The sequence below is a fragment of the Poecilia mexicana genome, unplaced genomic scaffold (assembly GCF_051168715.1).
Source record: "Poecilia mexicana isolate PSO_F unplaced genomic scaffold, ASM5116871v1 scaffold_19, whole genome shotgun sequence".
In the NCBI taxonomy this organism is placed as follows: Eukaryota; Metazoa; Chordata; class Actinopteri; order Cyprinodontiformes; family Poeciliidae; genus Poecilia; species Poecilia mexicana.
In genome coordinates this window covers 6,463,770-6,487,186 of record NW_028263388.1, presented here as the reverse complement: position 1 = coordinate 6,487,186, position 23,417 = coordinate 6,463,770, and the positions used below count along the sequence as shown (strand labels likewise).

The following is a 23,417-nucleotide window of genomic DNA, read 5'->3' as shown; positions in this document are numbered from 1 at the left end:
GAGGCAGGATGACCCCCCTGACCCGGAGAAGGCACTCTACCCTTTTCCGGCTCAAGACCATGGCCTCGGATTTGGAGGCACTAGGTCTCATCCCGGCCACTTCACACTCGGCTGCGAACCGCTCCAGCGAGAGCTGCAAATCACGACTTGATGAAGCCAATAGGACCACATCATCTGCAAAAAGCAGAGATGCGATCCTAAGGCCACCAAAACGGATCCCCTCGACACCTCGGCTGCGCCTAGAAATTCTGTCCATGAAAGTAATGAACAGAATCGGTGACAAAGGGCAGCCTTGGCGGAGTCCAACTCTCACGGGAAACGAGCCCGACTTACTGCCGGCAATGCGGACCAGACTCTGACACCGGTCATACAGGGACCTGACAGCCCGTATCAAAGGGCCTGGTACCCCATACTCCCGGAGAACCCCCCACAAGGCCCCCCTAGGGACACGGTCGAACGCCTTTTCCAAGTCCACAAAACACATGTAGACTGGTTGGGCAAACTCCCATGCCCCCTCCAGGACCCTGCTGAGGGTGTAGAGCTGGTCCAGTGTTCCACGACCAGGACGAAAACCACACTGCTCTTCCTGAATCCAAGGTTCGACTATCCGACGGATCCTCCTCTAAAGAAAAAACGAAACAAATAAAACATGCCATATGCCATGGTAGCACACCACTATGGCTGCTGAGTACATGAGCACAACGGCTGCACAGTTGAGAAAGTGTCGCCATTAATCCATGAAAAACTGTTAATTTGTTCTTTAATGATCTTTCTTTATCTACTAGGCTTTATCTAGTGAGTTTCAACTCCCTTGAAACTCACAAAAAAAAGGTGCAGGTATATAAAAACTGGACTGACAACTAATCTCTGGCCACAATTACTAAATTTAACAAGAGAGGAAAGATTCAGTATTTCAGCTCAGTCCTCCCTTTAAGGAGCCGGGATGACCACAATGTAGCAAGGTCATTTCTCCTCAGACTAGGCAGCTCTCTCAAACCGTAAAGTGGTGCGCCAATTAAAGAAATAGTAGTAAATGAGCCCATCTTTGAAATATCACCTGAATTACCAGGTTTCACAGACTGACAGATGAATCAATTAAAGAAGAGGAAAAAAAGGCAGAGAGAGCGATGAGGAAGATTGTGTAATTGAGAAAAGGAATTTGACTGACATCCATCTGCCTCCCTCCCCCTCTGTGTCTCCTGATTCTCTCTTCAGTCAGGCAGAGCGGCTGCCTAATTGACTGATGGATAAACCCACGCCTCATTAACTCGTTGCTTTTGCCTCTTTGCCCTCATACTGAAGGCAACAAAGACATACAGAATGTATTTACACCACTGGATGTTTTTACCTTTCATTAGTTATTTCAATTAGAGTAGGTGAGACCTGCAGAAACCTGGTTTTAAACAGAAATGAGGCAATGGCAAAGATGAATGTTGTCAAGCCAACCACTGATAATTTGAACTTACCCATGATAAACACAAAACAAGCTAGCTAGCAGTATATTGCTAGCTAATGATAGCCAATATTACAGTACATTAGCTAGCCAACTAATATGTTGCTATTACATTAGCTGGTAATGTAGCTGATAATGTACCCAAACTAGCCAGATATCTAGCTAGGGAACTTTAGCTAGTCATCTAATATTCTTAGGTACATAGCTAGGTAGAGTAGACTAGTTAAGTTAGCTAGAGAAAACCTAACTTTTCTCAAGTTAGCCTGAGAAAAGTTAGGGTATATATCTAGATAGCTATCCAACTAAGCTAATTAAATAGGGCATCTGTCTAGCTAGCTAACCTAACTTGCAAAGGTATCTATTTAGCTAGTTTACCTGGCTAGGTAGGGTATAATGGCAGCTTTGACAGTAAAAACCTTATTGCATACTATAACTTGACGGTGGAGGGTAAGTCCAGTGGGAGAAAAAAAAAAAAAAAAAACCACATAGAATGTCTGACATTAAGTAGTCCTGCCACGACAAAATTTAAGACCTGTGATTAATGTGCTTAGGACCAAATTACATAAAAAAAGTAAAAGAATTTATGACATTTTAAGGCTTTAATTTTATATAGCTACACTAATTTAAGACTTTAAGGATTCACAGACACCCTGTAAAAGGCCCCCCCCCAAACACACACAAAGAATAAAACAAGAGTCTTGATCTTTTAAAATCCACTGCTCTTCTGTCTCACCTGCAGTTTGACCTTCACACTGTCGATGGTCATGACTTTATTCTGAAAGACAAAAGAAAAATCAATCTTTCAATGACTCAATTGTGCGTACATACAAAGAGAAACAAGGAGGTAGAAAGAGTTGATTTTGAAGTATGTAGAAAAACATTTGTTGTAAAATGACTGGCCTCTCCAGGGAGGCGCTCTTTTACAGCTGTAATGCTGTCACCACACTGTACTATCTGTAGGTCACAGACACAAATCCTGGGCTTTGCTCCATGTCGGCTTTGTTTCAGAGAGTTGCGTCATTTACCAACACCACGGCCGCAAGGCGGTCTGCATTATCCATGAAAATACACAAAAGCATTTAAATTTGTCTGCAGAATCACCTCATGAGGAATGATTCTGGCTCCATGAAATGAGAATGGAACTAACTGAGCCATCAATCATTACAAGGTTTGTGATAACACTGGCAAATAAAATGGATGGGCTCACAGACTCGGTCAGGAGACTGTGGAAATATCGGGATCTAAACAGATTATTAGAGCTGCAAAGAAAAACATGCAAGGAAGACACAAAGCTGCAACGCTTGAGAAATGTTTATTTCTTTTTATCCTGCTGGCTTTGGAGGCTGAATCACAGCCCTGGTGTATTGCAACCACCGACTCCTTTCTTACAATCACTACATATTTGTCCCCTGAAGACAAAACAAGCAGAAGGTAGAGTTGCTGTGAGAGTGTTTGGTATTCACTGACAGACTGAGGTCTCTCTCTCGGGTCAGACCATGGAGAGTTCCACTGAAAAAGCAGAATAGGATTCTTTCTGTAGAAAAGGACCGTTTATACAGCGATGACTGGCAGATTTAGATTATTTATTAAAAGTTATTCATTAAAACAAACAGATGATTGTAGCACTTCTCAGCCTGGAACGTTTATTAAAAACAAAGACAAACACTGTAAAAACCAAGTTACATGTAAAATGCTGTTTTTATTTTATTCTTTGATAGAATATTGAAATAAAATAATGTCTTATGTTTTTCATTCTTAAACGGCATCATCCTAAACATTTTCCAATACTTTGTTCTATAGTACGAAGTTTGTACATTAGTGTATTTTTGTCTAGTTTTTAGAGCAAATATCTTACTACACTTGAAATAAGACAAAAATAACTTTAAAGGAACTTTTCAAAAAGATAGATTTAAGTAAATAATTATTGTATATAGATTGAATTTAATTACGTGACTTTTTTTTTTCATCCTGTTTGTTTTTATCTGCCAGTGCATTTAGTACGGTTTTATAATCTTTATTCTATAATTATCGACTTAAACAAGTTTAATTATTTTTACTTTATCTAGTTGAAAAGTTACTGGTTTGTACTTTTCAGTTAAATGTTAACATAAAAAAAGAAATATATATATATATATATATATATATTTTTTTAATTCACATAACTCAAGTCTCCCCAACTAGTTTTTCATTATTATCATTTCAATTTCCAAAAAGTTTTTCTTTTTTTACCAACACCCAGATGCTGTTTTTCTGAGCGTGAAACCTCCAGGGAGTAATTCCACCAGTCACCAACATCATACCGCCTTCATTTTTAATGCATTTCATTCATATTTCATGGGATACAGAGGTTTGGTTTAGTTTTATAAATGGAAAACACTTTTCATCTTGTATGTGCTTATTTTGTTAGTAGTAGAGAGCTGCCAAGCTCAAGCAGGCTCTGAATGAAGTAAGACAGCAAACAAGGAAGGAATTGTAAGGATTACCTTACTGCTGGGAAACCACCTGGCTTTGGTTTCAACATATTTAATAATCATCGTCATATTTTATCAGATAAACAACCTCTTACAACAGCTTTAACTACTTTTGAAGGGATGCCAGAAACAACATGGATTCTTCTCTGTCCAGACCGAACATAGACAACATGTTAGCTGTAAAGAAGCTAGCATGTTTACTGTTTTGTTCATGCTAGCTCCTGTACAGCTAATAAGCCCTGTTCATGCTAGCTATACTAGAACTAGCATGTCAGTTGGGAAAATAAACTATGTATACAAATGACGGTTACTGAACAAATAGTAATACAAATTTGTCAAATTTCAGTCATAAATTTACAAAATAATGCTACAGTGTACATCAGTACTAATTAAAAAAAAAACTTTCACTTTTTTCTTTAAATTTTCCATAATCAATTACTTTTGATAAAATCAAAACATATTTTAAAAAAAACCTGTTTGATCTCCGTTTCAGAAAATTAAATTTAAATATTTCAATTTAATTTCAATATTTAATTTTCAGCATTGGCTCATTTTCTCTTTCAAAAGGCTCAATTAAAGTATTGGCTTGCAGTTTCATAAATCAGATTATTGATCTTTATTGTAGCTTTTGTTGATTTCTGCTTTTGAACTATATTACAATGAGACAGAAATCAGTTTCTAATACCAGTCCATACCTAAATGTCATGGAACAACCTTAATGTATCTGCATGTCCAGCTCTACATTTTTACTGTTTAAATTTTCTAGAAGTTGAAGGAACCCTTGGAAGAAATGCGCTTCTCTAAATCATGTGACGAATCACTGAAGCGACGGTTCTGATTCGCTCCTACATCCAAAGCCATTCAGCAGAAATGGATTCCTCAGACTTGAATCACCATGTGCATTGTCAAGCCAAGGTAAATATAGAAGCTTAATAATAGACCTCTTGGATTTTAATCTGTATAGCTGTTAACAATTGGGTGTACCATGGCATTGAACACTGAGATAGCTAAAAACAGAAAGTCTATTTACCCAGAAGCTCCAGAACAGCAGATGTTCACCAGTGCCAGGTTTATGAATCTATCCCAATCTTCGAGTATTAATAGAGAAATCTTTAAACATGTTTAAGTTCTCTTGAATTTTATTCTTCTATATTTAGTTCCTCTTCTAATAGTATGTAGTGAGAGCAGGACTATTAGCAAATAAAGTGGGACTGTGACTCAGCGTTACTACGTTGTTGTGCTGTGAAGATGTTGGCAGCTCTGTGTGTATGACGGCTGTTAAACTGTGTGAACTCCATCCTGCTGGATCCGGAGGCTCCGATATGCAATTTGAGAGCATTCCCCAAACCTGAAACAACTTTTACTAATGAATAAAACAATCAGTCAGGAAATGCTCCCAGCTTTTAACATCTGCTCACCTGACTTGGTAATAAATGGTCCTCAAGAGTCGTTCAGCCAACATCTGAACCAACGTCCAAACTTTCTCCATGACCAAAAACATCTGACCTTCCATCTTGGGGACAATGACCCAGGAAGAAGTGCTAGATTAAATTAAACTACTACAACACACACACACACACTTGCTGCTTCTCCTTCACCTTCACATTTAAGCAATACTCTGAACGACTGCATTAGTAATGACTTTCCAACAACCTGAGGCTCCAATTCAATCTCCTTTCCTGTCATTTAGTCTGTTCTGTCATTGTTCCCAAGACCCTGTCACTTATTGGTTTATTGCTCTGTTCTTTAATGTGGTTTGTGTCCAAGCTGCACACTGTAGAAGCTAAAGCAAAAATACAGGTTCCACATGACCAGACACGGCATTTCTTTGACTAAAGTTAAACAGGTGTAAAACTGAAATTCACTGTGATTAATGGAACTTGTCGTTCATTTGTCTCCATTAGATTGTCTTCTCAGAGCATCTCCTGTTGGGTGTCTTGGACTTTTAGAACAAACTGTGAGAAATCTGTGGACAGGAAACTCGTCTCCATGTATCCAACTAACTCAGAAGACAGCAAACCTCCAGCTAAAGTGTAAAGTGGAGTTGCACAATATTGTTATTTTTATATATTTTCAGTTTCTTTACGCTTTGTCTATTGATTATGTACCCGGCCAACTGGATGGTCTTTAGCTGCCTATGTACGTCCGCTCTAGAGGTTTATGTTTAGGAACCGAGGTACTAAAACTCATCGTATAATAGAAATAAAAATAAAATGTGGAAAATCTGGCTTAATCATAATCTATATTATTGCAATTTTTTATTGTGCATCCCTACAACTAAATACAACATGCAGAGAGTTGAACACTGTGTTTGTCAAGGAATGTAGTAATAATAATAATAATAGTGAGTTTAATAGTTGATGAAAATGTTTACTAACTAGAATACCTGCATTTTTCAAAGAGGTAATGCTAAAGGGCATTCACTTTAATCATGCTATGCTAATATAAGATGCTAAAGTCAATCGGTATGTTAAGGGTAGTTATTTTGTTTGTTTTGTAATAAGTGAACGATGAGTAACATTAACCACTTACTCTGCCAGCTCTGGGCCAAATATGAATAATAAGGTTTAGTAGACAGTGAAGTTAAAAGATAAATAAATGAATAAAGGTAGTGAGCTACAACCTGATTAAAACATAAAATTTCCTTATGTCCCATTTATTCCTTAAAGTTTTATTTGTGTCGATGGCTCAATTATGTAGCTTGAAAAATATTTCTGTATTCTGAAAATTTCAGTGGGAACAAAAGTCCATCCCATCATACATCAGTCACATGTCAGCCTGCCCTTGACTCCTGGTGGGAAACTGAACTGCATGTCGGTGAATATGGCTCTCACATTAAGTATTTTGACTGCTTATTTACCATCCATCCATCCATCCATCCATCCATCCATCCATCCATCCATCCATCCATCCATCCATCCATCCATCCATCCATCCATCCATCCATCCATCCATCCATCCATCCATCCATCCCTTCCTCTCTCCCTCCCCCCAGTGGGCCTGGGAGGGGTGCTGGTGACTAACTCCAGCGAACGTTTCGGGCAAGAGGCAGGGTCATCCTGGACAGGCCACCAGTCTGTCGCAGCTGCTTATTTACCACTTATGAAAATGTTTAAGTGGTAAATAACTTTTGATGTAAAGAAATGCAAAAAGTAAAAAAAAAAAAAACAGGATAAAAAACGCATCATTTCTAAAAAAAAAAAAAAAAAAAAAAAAGAAAAAAGAAAAAAAAAACAAATAGAAAAAAAAGTCAAATAGGTCAGAAAATCATTTACACATCACAGATGGGAGCATCTCACCTTCATACAAGTAGGAAAGAAAAGGAAAACAGGTGACCGAACTTAAAAGAAAAAAAAAGTTCATTTGTACAAGTGCATAAATACATTTTATCGAAGTAAATAGAGCTTAATAAGTTGTAACAAACTTGACAAACTTTGACAAACTTAATTTGGTTAATTGTAACAAATGAAATTTTTTTTAAGTTGGAGCTCTGCTCTCTTTCAGCATAGCAGCAGACATATTTTATTTCTTTAAGAAGCAATAACATATTGCTTTTTGTTTATTTGTCTTTAAGGCTTTTTTTCGGCACTAGTGTCCTTTATTTTGACAGTAATCTGATGGGAAGGGAGTGAATGGGAGAGCGGGAAAGACATGCAGCAAAAGAACCGAGGATGGGGTCGTGACTCAGGACGGCTGGGTGCCCCAGATATCCACTGCGCCACGCGACGCATCACATTCTGTGCATGTAGTGCCTTTCTCCCCCATTTACCCAATTATCTGCTGACTCCTCACATTTTACTAGTGTCGTGCAAAAGTTTTCACAGCCTTAATTGTTTTCCATGTTTTGTCATGCTACAATCACCATCTTTAATACGTTTTCTGGAGATGTTGGCATCAGGGCTGCTGAACCAGGCCTCCATGGGGGACTAAGGAAAATTTGGTTTTGGGGCCCTTTACATCTGCTATAAATGTGGACTACTGCAAATCAACAAACAATTTGATCATTTGCACAGCTGCTATAAACTTATCCCATCTCTGAATAATGTTGTTTATGTCATATCCTACATGTTTATCATCTAGTGGTAAAAGTAAAAAAAACAAAAAAAAAAGAAGATGGTGTACACAAACACATATTCATGACATACTTTGATTAAATTAATAAATTAATTCCAGTACCGAAAAATTAACTTTATACCAGGTGAGTCTCTCTCACCTGAGAATGTGAACCTGTACTGGGCTGATTCTGTGCCTTCAAATAATTTTAACAGCTCCAGGAGAAGTTTCATAACTTATAAGTCTGAAACAGGAACAGGTCTGAAAAAAACTGTGATACAGTTGAGAGAGATTCCTTTGATGTATCAAAGAGTGATATCACTGTTGATGTCATTGTTACCATAGGAACTGAACATTCTAATGGTGCATTCACACCAAATACGTTTTGAGCGTCAGGCGAGTCTGGTTTACATTCAAAGTCTATGTGGAGCGTCCAACATTGCACTAGACGCTCTAAAGGCGCCGCAACTTCCCTCGACGCGCCTCCACATAGACTTTGAATGTTAACCAGATGCGCCTGACGGTCAAAATGCATTTGGTGTGAATGCACCATTATATGTACAGTGTCATATTAGTTCCATCATATTAGGACCAAAGCCTGGTCCTAATATGATGGATTCATTGTGAATTAAGTTTTAGTTAATGTTAGAGTTGGGGAAAATGTCTGGGTTAGGCAAAATCGCAGCTACTAAAATGAAGGGAAATGAATGCAAAGTTCCAATATGGGTCAAAATACTTTTGACAAACCTGTATAGAATTTTGTTTTTTAAAATCATTCTATAAGTAATGATGATATAATGTTAGGTTGTTTTTCTGCCAATTGCATAGCTGCAGGATACCAGTAGACACATTCAATACATTAGAAACCAATCAAACCAAAGGACAAACTTTTGGTTCTGATTGGTTTCTAATATATTGAATGTGCTGAGACACATTTAACACTTTTGGTTCTGATTGGTTGTTTCTGGACAGCTGAAATTGATGCTGTGTTTTCTCCATTGATTTTGGAGTGAGGAATTTTATTTGCCTGTGTCTGTTTTAATTTTCTAAATTTGTGTAAAGCGTTGAATTTTCATAATGCCCAGTGTTGGCAAAACCTGGGTTTGGATAATGACCCAGGTTAGTGCCACCTGGGTGTGGGTCGATGTAAAGGCCGAGCCGGGCATAGATTGGTCTTCATGCCAACGCCAGCATGAAGGCCCTCCATGCAACCAGTGGAGTTTGGTCGCATGGATGTCTGTCTTTCCTCGGACCTCCTTGGGTGATTGGAGGTCCATCTTTCTTCGGACCTCCCTGGTTGATTGGAGGTCCGTCTTTCTTCAGACCTCCCTAGTTGATTGGAGGTCCATCTTTCTTCGGACCTCCCTAGTTGATTGGAGGTCCATCTTTCCTCAGACCTCTCTGGTTGAATGGAGGTCTGTCTTTCCTTAGTCTCCTCTGTTGGCAGGGAGCCTTCTGCTTGAAACCTGGATGTGGGTCGACGCAAAGGCTGAGCCAGGCTATGCATGGAGACCCCTCGTTGATTCAAAGTCTGCCTTTGCTTGGTCTCCTTTGTTGGTATGGAGCCTTCAGTTTGCAGGGGGACCTCTGGTTGGGTGCAGACTCTTTGATGGTTCTTATCCAGAGCAAGTTTCAACTTCTCCTTCAGGTCCGCAACCTGACCCTGCAGAGATTTCACAGTTTCCTCCTGCTCTTTGAATTTGGAAGCTTGCTCAGAGAGACTTTTGAGCTGCTCCTCGTATTTAAGTCTCACTCTATATTCTTCAACCATTACTTCTATGAGACCTTTATTGCGGGAGGCATATTTTTCAGCCTCCCACTTGAACTGCTCCAGCTGTCGAAGAATGGTCTTGTCGGCAGTAACTTTAGAAGAGCAAGTAACCTGTTCACGTTTAGCTTGCAGTTGACGTTCTTTTTCTAACAGTTTTTGCAGCTTTTGAATCTCCTCCTGCTGTGATGTGACTTCAGCCTGGTATGAAATCCTTCTGTCTCTTTCCTCTTGGAGTTCAAAGGTCTTACTCTGCAGTTCTGTTTTAAGATCGTCAACCTGCTTTGTCAGCTCTCTAACGTGTTCGTTTGTCTCTTCCACTAAGGGGGTGATCTTGAAGTCAGCAGATGGAGATGTTTCCTGCTTGACTTCCAATGATCTTGGAATCTCCAAGTCGCTGGAAGGACTTGATTCCCCCTGGATCTCTGCTGATTGATCTTCCGACTCAATGGAAGATGAATCAACAGATTCAACAAAATCGCTATCGTCTCCTAAAGGGAAAACGATAGCGTCGTAGTCAACTTGGATGTTGAGCTCCATCATTTCGATCCATGAAAGCTCTGCTGGAAAAGCTTCATGTTCACATCCAATCTGTTCTTGCTTCATGTTTAAACTCTGGTAAATTCTCGCTTCTATGAAAGGCGTGTAATATCTAAATTCGATATCTCGCTCTTTCCGATAAACTTCGAACGTGCTCTGAAGAGTGATCTGCCGCGATAGAACTGTAGAACAGGTCTGAGAAAAACGCTGCCTGTGAGCTACATTCAAGAGAGAGATTCCCTTGTGATATCATAGAGTGATGACATCAATGCTGATGTCATTGATGCCATTGGAACTGAACATCCTATTGTAGCCTGAAGTAAAAACATTTTTCTAGACAATGTCAAACATTGAGAAGCTTTAAATTTTGTTATCAAACGTTATGAAGCCAAAAAACAAAACAAAACAAAAAAACTCAGAAATATATAGGGCCATCCTTGAGAATCAACTCAAACCCAGTTTCACACAAATACAAGGACGCTAGCATAAATGTTTAGCTTTTGAACGGCACCTTTCTAGGTTGCTATCAAGCTAATTTTCTCTTAGCTAATTTTCTTGTCTTTTTCTGTTCCTCCTCTTTTTCTTTCTCCCTGAAGAATAAGTTCTCTTTTGAGACACTGGTTTGCTTGCTTTTCTCCACCGGTGTTTTGGAGGTTTAAATACGCTTTTAGCAGCAGCTCAAATCACAGGGTAACATTACCGACAGTGTCCACCAGGGGGAACCCAAGAGCAATAATTTTTTTTATTTTTACCCATATCAAAATTGGTTTCTACATGACTAAATATATATTTATTATATGGAAGGAGTCTGCGAAAGGAGTCAGCTGCCCCGTCGTTGCATAGAAGTTCAAATTTATAGGACTACTGATTGCTAAATGAAGGAGCAGGTGTGTGCAGTTTTCAATACCTAATTTCCTCCATGTCTCTCCTTAGAGACGTGGTGCATAGCTGAGGAAATCCCCAGGTTACAACTCAATAAAATCCAAACCATCTTTAAGTTTATAAAAATATATATATGTTCAATGTACAGTTATATATTATCAATCATAAAGGCTCATCTATTAAAAATAAATGGCTAAACTGAAATCTATATACATGTCTTCTCTCAAAGGAGAGAAGACACAAATACACACAGTTGCATACAGAAATACACAACAAAAGAGAAACAAGCATGAGTGCAGTATTCAGAGGACTGAAAGAGGCTGAAATTCACCACATAAAACCTTTTAAACCACACTCAATGTCAATGCACAGCTTCAGTTATTACAAATGAAAACCAGCGATCAGCCCGAAACCTGGGAGTAGTGATGGACTCTGACCTGAACCTTCAGAACCACATTAAGACAGTCACAAAGTCGGCCTTCTATCACCTTTAGAACATCTCCAGGATTAGAGGACTAATGTCTCAGCACGATCTAGAGAAACTCATCCATGCGTTTATCTTCAGCCGCATTGATTACTGCAACAGCTTCTTTACAGGTCTGACTAATAAATCAATCCTTCAGCTGCAGCTGATCCAGAACGCTGCTGCTCGCGTTCTCACTAAAACCAGGAAGATAGCGCACATAACACCAGTTTTAAAGTCCCTACACTGGCTCCCTGTAGCTCAAAGAATAGACTTTAAAATACTGTTGTTAGTTTATAAATCACTGAATGGTTTAGCACCACAATACATTAAAGATCTGTTATTGCTGTACCAACCATCTAGACGCCTCAGATTTTCTGGTTCTGGTCTGCTCTGCATCCCCAGAACCAGAACCAAACCAGGAGAAGCAGCATTCAGTTTCTATGCACCACAGATTTTGAACAAACTTCCAGAAAACTGTAAAACAGCTGAAACATTGGGTGCCTATAAATCTCAACTTAAAACCCACCTGTTTAGAGTTGCTCATGGCTAAATTAGGTTTAGAGTGTGGGGTTTTGATGTCTTTGATGTTTCTAATGTTTTTATCTTTAGTTTTCATCTAGTTATTAACTTCTTTTTATTTCTTTCACACTGTCTATGTAAAGCCTCCCCGGAAAACGTCCCAGTTCAACGAATCTATATCTAGGGATGTGAGAATCCTTGTTAAATGACGTTTAACTAAAGTCCTACAGGGTTTAGAGTCCCAGTTGACGGCGTTTCAACTAAAAACCTAGAGGTTGGAGTCCTTGTCAAACGGTGTTTTTGACTAAAGTCCCAGAGGGTTAGAGCCCCAGTTAAATGACATTTAACTGAAGTCCTAAAAGGGGTGCTGGTTTTAATGTTATCTTTTTTAATCAATGTCACATGTTGTTTTTATTTTAATTATGTAAAGCACTTTGAAATGCCTTGCTGCTGAAATGTGCTATACAAATAAAATTTGATTGATTGATTGATTGATTGACTCGGGGGAAAGAGTGAAAAGAATCAATTGCAAAAAAAAAAAAAAATGCAGACATTTGAATTAGTAAACAGGTTTGGTAGGAAGAAAGCAGAGCTAAAATATTGCTTTTCAAAGTAATATTTAAAAATGTTTTCAATTTTTAACAAAAAAACAAATTGCTTTGTTTTTAAACAAGTTTAAAAACAAAATGTGGAGGTTCTGTATGCTGACAGTGTTTTCTTCAGGGAAAGGCCTATTCCACTCCCCAGGGTTGTTCATTTTTCACTATAAACTTTATCATAAAAGAGGTGAATAGGTTTTAAATTACCAGCATTCCAGGTACGGCTTCAGTCTTTCTACTTTGGTTTTTCCTAATAAATAATGGCTATTAAAAAAATAAATAAAGAAAAAGTGAGATGAAAGGAATTATAGGTGATGGAGTTTTGTTTTTATTTTTATTGTTAATCACTTCAGTACAAGTCAGAATCTATCAGTTGTAGCTCTACTTCTGAATACCCCATGGGTGGTTTTCTAATTCTACACTATTTTCATTTGTTGTCTTTACAGCTGCAGAAAACACTGGCTACCGTTCAGTAACGGTGGTAAAAACACATTTCACTGCTGATAACTCCAGACTCTAAATTTAAAATTAAACTGGTCACCACTGCGCTCCTTTATCTGTGGTGCACTAAGACTAATGCTGAAAACTGGCACCAACAGCTCCTTGGTCAGTCTGAGTGAGTAAATCACCGAGGCAGCTCTGAAATGCATAGCAACAGGAACGCAGCACATTTTGGAATGGGCTTTTTGAAAAGACTGACACATTTTTAGTATATTGGGATGTATCCGCCCACACACTCCCACATAAATCCACACCAAAAGGACAGGCTATCAAACAGAGAGGATGGCATGTTTTACACAAGCAGAACATTTCAATTACACAAATATAGTAAAGAAAAAAAAAAAGATAACAAAAAGGACAAAATGATGCACAATGACAAACACCTACACACAAACGAGCATTAAGATTCAACAGCCGCCATAGGACAGCCACGCCAATCAACCCGCCGGTCTGACCAGAGTCTGCTCTGAATATATATGAACAATCAATCTGCAAGAAGTCCTTCAGCTGAGACAGGAAACGGAGACCTCAAGGTCTGCATTTAGAGAGGGAATCTTTAAAACTTCTTAGAAACTACAAGCATCACACAGAATAGAATCTGCAAACCAGATGCCACCAGAACCACGAGCCCATATGGTGCTGAAGTCATGGGAAGAAGGAAGTGCAGCCACTAGCTGTGTTCCCATTACAAATGTGTGCAAAACTGTGTTGATAAGTCGCTAATGTCAGGAAAATAATTTTGCAATTGCAATGTTTAAATAAGAAATGTAATAAAAAATAATTTAAAAAAATCACACGCAAATAAGTTTGTTCATGCAATAATTTATTTTAAAAAAAAACATAGCACAACAGATAAGTATATTCAAGGTTGAATTTTATTACCATCTGCAACAATCTGCTAAATTTTACATGACACTTTCATGTAAAAATTATGAATTTTGAAATGATTAACTCTGACCTGTGCTAATGCAATTTTAATCTGTAAAGAGTCAACCTGCAGGCAAGGGAGCTTGTTAAGCTTCCAAGTTCTCACACCAAGTAGCTCAGCCAGACATTTAAAGAAAGGAAGAAAGAAAACCTGTCAGCGAAGCAGATAAGAAACTTCAGGGACACAAACTTGGTTGTCAGCATTTGGCTTTCAGCTGCTGCTAATTTCCTTCACTGCATCTACATGATTCACTGCTGGAAAGTAAACAACAAAAAGCTTAAAACAACAAACACAGCTGGGCTTTAACAATGCAGGTGTCAACAGGGCTCCGTCCAATTAATGGGGACTTAATGAGAGTTAATAGTTCCAACTTGCTGGATCCTCAAGTTTTCAAAGTGTTGGTCTGAGAAAGACCGGTGTGCTCCAAAAACAAGACGATTACAAGAACTACTGTAGGCTGACACTGACAAATATATCTGTTACTCAATCCAACCGAGGAAGAAGAAATATAAAAAGTAATTTCCTTTCACCAGCCTTGGGTCCAAATAACCCAACGTGGCATGAACATCTGCTTTGCCCTGCTGCTGTCTCTGTCTGCACAGAAACACAGCTAATGAAAGACCGTCTTCTCTGACTGGAGGGAACCAAAGTCAACATACGCATGGTTTAGTATGAACTGTAATCAACATAACGTGATCTGTTGATTAAGGATGGGGGGGAAAAAAACTGCTCTGGATGTCCAATTAGCCACTCAGCTGCATTTAAGTTGTTTTAGCATCTAAAACCTGGTAAATGTGGTGAAAATGGAAAACACAAGACGGTCAAGGATAAATTACCTTGTTGTCAATTAAAGACTCTCCCACACTGTTATTTCACTTCAACTAGTCCGCTTTCACTATTAGGATTTTATATCTGACTGCGTGTGATTAATGTGTGTGGTTTGTGTCACAGTTCGGTAGTTTTTCATCCATTAATAAGCAATAAAACTAATATATTTCTCAAAGTACATAAATACCATTTTGTAATACCAGTATAAGAAAAGGTAATACTGGAAAAATAACCAAAACATATCGTGCAAAAAAAAAAGTTTAAACAAATAGCTCTCCGTCTAATTTTAAAAAGCATTTTTCTCATTAACTTTCTGAAAAAGTCAACTACCGACCTTGAGTATCAATGTTTTATTTTGTTTAGCTGTGACTACATCATTAAAATGAAAACCCTGCAATGTCAGCTTAGTAGTCTAAATAGACCTTAAATAAATAATAGAGGAAGCTGCAGCCCTTGCTGCAGTCAGACTCACTAATTAAAGTTAAGATTAGTTCTAGCCGGCTGCTTAGTCATAGTTACTATGTTTCTGCTTTGCACTGAGGGGAATTAAGAGTTGAAATAATTGATTATTCGCATCATTAGATCACACTTTTGGGTGACTGATAATTGTATTTTTTATGTGTCATCCTCTTTAATGAAATCTGTTGTGCTAATGTACAACATCTGGTAATAAGACCAGCTAATCCCAGATTTGTCATCCTCTGTGACTCTCTCTTTCACACCTCATCCAGTTCTATTTATGGTTTGTTTGTTTTGCTAGAAATGACTCTGCCTTCCTTCTAGAGTCTAAAAGCCCTCCCAATGTTGCTGCTTCTGAAGCCTGAGGACTGTAAACTAATCTTTAGGGTAGCCATTTTGATCTTTCTACCACGCAAACAAGCCTGTTCATTCGTCCGGTTAGATTCTTGTTCACGTCAGCTTTGACCTCTGGTTTCTGAACAACGACCATGCCTTCCAATTTGTATCCCCGAGTTTTCTTTCAAAGAAACTGCTGAAACAAGATTTTCCCCTTTATTTATTTCTTTACTCTTATCTACAGTTTTTCTATTCTTGTTATTTAATTCCCTGTGGGCTGGTACAGCTGCGTCTGATAGAAGAAGTCTGGCTTATGGACATAAAAGCTACAGATCCATGAAAGCGCTTACCCTCTCCGTCTTGGCCTTACTGTCAAAAGTCAACATAGATTTCAAACGAGGGGTAGTCGACCGAAGTCGGGCTCACATTTCCACCTAAAGCTGCTTTTTTCTATCCTGGGGGACAAACTTCTACTCTCACAACAGAGAATTTCTACTTGTACTGCAGTTTAACAGCTTGGTGTTTAAAACAAACCAGCACACCTTAAGGGACAAGTCCAAGAACGTAAGCTTACACCAGTATGAGCAATGATTATGATTATGTTTTACCAAAGTTATTCACGGTAACGGTAAGGATTTGAGTGGACATATTTTGACCTTGTGCAGTTTTCCCATACAGGCGGAGCGATTTGAGTATCGTCATTCATAATGTTTAGCCTCCATTCTCCAGCTGTTGGTGTGAGGCAGAGATGAGCTCCAGTCACATCAAACAGATGTATAGAACAGTTCAGGTCCCCCAGCAGGCTAGTTTAAAAAATATGGAGCACTTTGCCTTGTTTAGATTGCAAACCTCCCACTTTGGCTTGTGGGTTGATCCCATTTATCCTCCACTGAACAAATTTCCCTATGTTTAGCCAGAGGCGGGAGTTAATTTCCCCCCATGATTGCAGAGATACTATTTATGCTCAAGGTTACGCTGCAAGAACCTCACATTGATCAATGAATTGGAATGAAGCATTTTATAATGGTGCAATCTTTAAATAAAAGCCTGAACACATCTTACGTAGATGTGCAAGGTTGCTGCCATTTTTTACCCCACAAGAGAGACTTCAGAAAAAATTCCTATTACGAGGCGAGGAGCATGCTAAGCCCATCTAAACCATTCAATCCTTTCCCAGACATGATAGTATTATCCTAACAATGGGCTGGGAATCCTATTAGGTCACGTGGTGGTCTTATTTAAAATCTTACCAGGCTTAAAAACTCATGTTCAAGCCCATGCTTTATGTTACAATATTCAGAGGTGTTACTGAGAGCAGATTTACAAAAGGTCAAAGCATTCTCTGATCAAATTGTCCAGCATCCTGTTGAAATGTCCTAAAGTAAAGATAGTGATTTACAGACAATGATTTACAAAGGTCAGACAGCTTTCCAAGGGGCTGTTTTTAAAGAATCTGAGCTTTGTTTGATGAACAAAATCTAAAGGGTGTTTTCTCACCTGATAGTCCCGTAGACTCGGTTCGATTGGAGACAAAAATTGCAACATGTTTCATTTTCAGCTGGTACAGTTCTCTTTCACACTGCTCTGTGTCAAATGAATCAAAAACCTTTGAAAAACCTGTTCACCTCCTCGCCTGTGGTGGCGCTGCACCAAGAACCACTGAAGGAAAAGACATGAGCCCCTCTGAAGACAAAATGAGCGCAACTTCCTTCTTCAGGAAATGTAAACAAAACTCGAGTGGCGTCAGATTTTAGTGGCTGTTTTTTTCCTTTTGGCAAAAAAAAAAAAAAAAAGCCATTTCTCCCGCTGGTGCTAGACTAATGTGGTAGTTTTGGTTGAATTTCCCAGAATGCCCTACATTATAATCCACTTCTTGCTTTTAAAGCGGTCTCCAGTCCACTTGGCATTCACATATGTATTTGAACCGTCCCAGAGTTCACTTCAACCACATCGAGACGCAGGTTCACTTTTATGGTGCGCATCAGTTTGAGTGCTTTCCCAAACGAACCAGACTGTCTAGGCAAACAAACTAGAGTTTGATTAAAGCAGATTAAGCAGCGCTAGTATGAATGCACCCTTAGTTTCATATCTTGGTAGATGTTCCCACTGTGGAGCTTTGACATTTCCAGATGTGGAGAAATATCTTTTCTCCATTAAGTTTTGGATGTATGAGGTTGAAATTGAATTCATGAATTCCTTTTATTAAGACTAAAATACAGCTGGTCCGTTTGTGCATGCTATTCTTATGGCCTAATAGAGCAAAAAGCATCAAACAGCAGTTTGTAATTCCCTTTGTTAGCCTCTGCCTAAGCTACACCCTAAAGAGGGCCTTTAACCTTAGCTTTGAGGGTGTTTCCCAACATGTCATTTCCTTTAGCTTTGCGAACAAGCGGACTATGTGAATGCATGTATGTGAATACAAGCATGCAAATAGCTAAAAGAGAATAAAACAGAATTATTTATTCTCAACACAGACTTCTGCCAAAACCACCGCGAAGGATTTATTAAAATCCCTTTTTACGATCACCTTTTATCATTCTCAATATAGACTTCCACAAAATGTCATGACAAACCTTAAGTCGATATTCCTCATACATAACTTGAATGTAATTTGCCCATATTGATACTATGATCTCTGTGACTTTTCAAGAAGCTGCAGTATGGTCCGTTTCTTCCTGACATGTTTATATTGGGTCTTGCTGACCTGTAGCCAGCTAGTGAAAAAAGTCAATGCTAGCCTACTATTTACAATGTTTATTTTACGTTATTTATTCATGGCAAACTTAGCCCTTTTAAAAAGCTAATAACTGTGATTTTCCATCCACATTTGCCACTTCTGACAAATCATAGCTTTAAAAAACGATTCTCAGGGGAAGATAATCATTACTTACCTGACCAGCCATTAGTTTAAATAACATTGCTCCCTCATGATGTATGACTCATACTGTATGATGCATATGCATGTTGCTATAGATACAGAGCAGATTAGCTGTATGTTTGCAGAGCCTTTAGGAACGTTTGTTTTATTCGATTCAAAATAGCAACAGAGGGCAAACTATTTTCAGCAATATGTTGATCCGTTTATCAAAGCTTTGAGTTCTGCTCCTCAGATCAGATCTAACAGCCTAAGTTTTTGATTTTTTTAGCTGTGTCCCTGAGTCCCACTCACACAGCAGCTAGGAATATTTACAGTCTGATAATATCACTGTTCTTTTGCAAAAGTATTCACATTTTTTTCCCCCACATGACACCAGACAGGTCAGGGACATTGGCAGACCTAGAAAAGCTTGGCTTCCCACTTAAACTGACCATGGTAACTCTGGAAGAGCTGCTAAGATTCATACCTCAGGTGGAAGAATCAGGTGATAAGTTATTTTTAATTGCAATTCCCAAATGGGGCTCTTAAGGAAAAATGATGAAGCTAAATTTAGCTCAATCCTGGAGGAATGCCATTCTTACCTTCCAGCAGGACAACAACCCAATGGTTTACATCAAAACATATCCAAATGTTAAACCTAATTTCAATTTTAAATTGGTGGCAAAACTTAGAAGCAGGAGCCCAAAGACACTTTATGCAATTTTACAGACTGACAGGATAGAAAGTCAATCCGTTGGACTTGCATAAAAGACTTGCAGGTGGTTTAACAGAAATTGTCTGCCTACTGGTTTGAGCATGTGATGTATAATTGTGTTAATAATTTTCAATTATAACCCACAAAGAAAGATTCAAAGTCTGGGAAGTCAGTCATTTTTTATTCATTTTAAATCAGCACCAGTGTTCAGTGTCATTAATTCATGGAAAAATGCATAATTACATTCACACCAGTCCTACAGATGTACAGAAGAGTTTTTTTCTGTAAAATATTGATTCTGAAATCAATTATTATGGCAATACAAATGTATTGCCATAATAAACATTAACAAAATAACAAAATCTGTGATGCAAAGATTACTCAGAACTAGATTCCATCTTCCAAATATATCAGTCATCTCCACAAATATCTGTAGTTTATCCAATGAAACACCATAAGAGACAATAATCTTGGATAAATCATTAAGCAAACTGAAATGGTTTCAATGAAGGCAACAATGCCAACCAGGAAGATCATACCATATTTCAGTGAAACATCTCACTGTAATCCCAGAAACCTGGGTGTTACTGTAGAGAGAATATATTTCTACTACAGACTCTGGTGACCAAAAAACACAATATCCTTTTATCGTTGAATCTTTTGACACACTTATATACGCCATTACCTCTACCACCAGAATCATATTCGAAACCAGTTTATAATCTAATTTAATTTTATGCAGTAATGAGGATCAGTTAAGGGATAGCATCGTGATGATCCTCATCTATGTGTTCATCACCATCTTTGTGATAAACCAACTATTGGGTAATGTATTCATTTGTTTTCAATGCGGTGGGGGAAAAAATTAATCTGGAACTTAGTTCAAATCCTCAGCACATTAAAATGAGATATGCTACACTGCTGTGTTTGGTCCCGCTTATGTGAATCCAGGATTTCCAAGCATCACCGGTATCTGATTAATGTTGATTTACTGCAGCAGGGACGTACAGGCGGAGAGGAGACGACATTATTTCCATGAAGGACACTGAAGAAACATTAACTAATCATCTAGGTATCATCATGCCCTTCAGATAATGAGAATTAAACATGAGGCAGTTGATTCTTGATTGTTTTCCAATGGGCTACAACATATAACTCACAACCATCATACATTTATCATGATTGTTCTAAATAGCAATTGTTAACGATGCAGAAGAATCATCTGAGATGGAAATTTGCTGGCTGCTGCTGCTTCTTGTTTCTATTTCCGTTTAAAAGCCGGGCTCTGAATATGCATATCCGGTCGGTTTTGCGCTGATTCTGGCCACAGATTTTTCTAGCAGTCATTCAAAGTTTTCAGCTTTCATCTCCTGAATGGCCAATCTGTATTACTTATATTTAAATACATTATTGGCACACAGGTAGAGAAGGATCTCGGAGACTGTTTAGCCAATCAGGACGCAGAATACAATGCACTGTGGAAAAAACTGCACAAAAAAATCCGCGAAGCAGCGAGACCGTGAAAGGTGAACCGTGTTATAGTGAGGGATGACTGTACACCGACAGCTACAGAATTTGGTAAAAACTGTGAGCTTTGCTGAAGTAATTAAAGACACAAGTTCAAATCCATGCTGAGGGTGGAACTCCTTCAATCAGTGCTGATTGGCTAAGCAATGTAACGCGATCCTCTGCAGCAAGTAGTGGCAAAGCGGGGCATCATCACGACTTTACACAAGTGTCTTTACCTCCGTGGCAGAGGCTCCGCCGAACCCCTAAGACCGACCCACCGAACCCCTGGGGTTCGATCAAACCCAGGTTAAGAACCACTGCGTTATGCATTGTTGCAGCAAGCAGCATGAGCCACATATCTAAGAAAAAATTCAGAGTTCCCTCCTCTGTACTGGAGGTTTGGAATTGGATATTTTTACAATCTTCATGTCTCTGGTAAGGCACAGAACCACCACTGGATGGCAGTAGGCCTGTCTCAATAATGCATTTTGCTGGATGATAAATTGTCCCAGAAGTTACTGTGACAAATAATACTGTTGTCTTGAGATAATTTGAGTAATATAATGCTAAAGGCACAATAATGCAAGAGCACATTCTCAACGATCAATAAACTCTAAATCCTAACACTAAACTCTAAATCAACACTGGAACTGGGAGACATTTAAATATCCAAAATAAATGAAAAAAGAGAACAAACAAGATGAATAATCAAGTCTAAATAAAATTGCCCTTCAAGAAAGGCCTAGTTGACCTCAGTGCACCAGACTGAAGACTTTTATCATCCTGGTTTTGGTGGAAAGCGAGAAAAGAGAGAAACAATAAATCATGCAAAAACTCTCCCCCCACCCCCCCAACACCTCAAGCGATCGTCTGACTTTTTTGTAAAATTGAGTAAATTATTTTGAATTTGGCAGCTCCCAGCAATCCAAATATAAAAAGAAAAAAAACAAAAAGTGTTGATAAAAACACAGTTACTATTTTACATTAGTGACACAAAAATCTGAAAAAAGATGTAGATCAAAAGCAGCAAGAAAAACCTGGTGTCTATGCCCAGCCTTGGCTTTCTGCATGAAGCTGGCATGTTCTCCTGGTGATGGATGGGATTTCTCTGTGGGCTTCAGCCTCCTTTCACAGTCCAAAAAAAAAACAACTAAACCATGGTTTGGTTGATTAGCTTAATTAATGAGCTGTGTGTGAATTGTTGACATGCCTCATAGTTAATTAACTGTTATTTAAAAACTGTGTTGTAACAATAAGAGTGATGGATTGCATACATGTACCGTTTATTTTAATGTTTTAAGCCAAAAACAAACAAAAAAAGTGGAAGAACATTTTAACTGAAACAAAATGTAGATATCACCCACAGTGGCACAAGAAAGTGATGGCAAGTATTACAAAAACTATGAATCTGATTTGAATGCATAGAGCTAGCTGGATTCACAAGCACACAACAATTATATAATAACCTATAACCCATAGAGTGATTTGACAATAAAAAAAGAACTTAAGAAAAACATGATTAGTTCAGATCCTCTAAGGCGGTGAAAGACAAGCAGCTGCAACATCATTATCCTTCATCTCCAACAATGGATAAAGCTAAATTAAATGATTGATGGCATCTTTTTGTACATTTGAATACTTCTGAAATAATCTAATCTATACCTTTGAAAATTTCCCCTTGTAAAAAGCATGAAATTACCTACAACGTTCAGCTCTTAAAAGCCAATTATGTGATGTTTGGTAGCCAGAATCCTGTCCTGCATGTCTTAAATATAAGACTATAAGAAGATTTCCTGGCTGAGGCGGCTGAACTGACTTCTCACTTCATCTCATGGTTAAAAGAAAGTCAGACAGTCTGTGAATTTAACATGGATTTGAACCTAGACTCTAGACTCTATTGAATTAGTGTGAAATGTGTGCTTGGAGTTAAAATATGGTGAATGTACGCGTTTCCTATGCAGCCTGGGATTTCTTTGCTTTTGCATTACAGATGGCTGATTGTTTTAAATTAACTTAAACTATTTTGTTATAAATAAAAAGTTTTAAAGGCCAGACCAAAATAGAAATAATTATAAAAAAATAGCAAAATATCCCAGAATTTTTCTGTGATAATATTTTTCTAAAAAGATTTCCTTGGAACAAACTGCTCAAAGTGAATGGGCACCCTGTGTGAAGTTGCAGTCATGTGAAAAATAAAGATGAGGCGGCGCTCCATATGGAGGGAGCAGAAGTTTTAGCAGCTGTGTTGTGATTTCTCACAACTGCGATAAATCAGAGACGAGTCTTTTCCTCACACCGCGAGTGATGAAGCAGTTTGCTAACAAACGGCTCTTTCCAGCCAACTAAAAATTCATTCACTTGCGTTCACCCACATAAAATAATTCATCAGATAAACACATTTAACATCCTGTGTGAGCGGCAGCGAACTGAATGATTCAGCATTGTGTTTTAAGGGTGACCTCCTTCCTACAACATTTCTAATTATAAATGATGGAGTGACTAAAATCAAATGTGAAATGCCGTCCCTTAGACT

At 38.4% G+C, this 23,417-nt stretch overlaps 1 protein-coding gene across 1 annotated transcript in view; it reads right to left on the bottom strand.

Moving 5' to 3' along the window:
* LOC106904111 (ras-related protein Rab-26-like) overlaps positions 1 to 23,417 on the bottom strand; it is an 82,821-nt gene that overhangs the window by 44,110 nt on the left and 15,294 nt on the right. Inside the window, exon 3 of the mRNA XM_088016577.1 lies at positions 2,187 to 2,228. Coding sequence (XP_087872703.1) covers positions 2,187 to 2,228 — 42 coding nt within the window. The remainder of the gene's footprint in view (positions 1 to 2,186; positions 2,229 to 23,417) is intronic.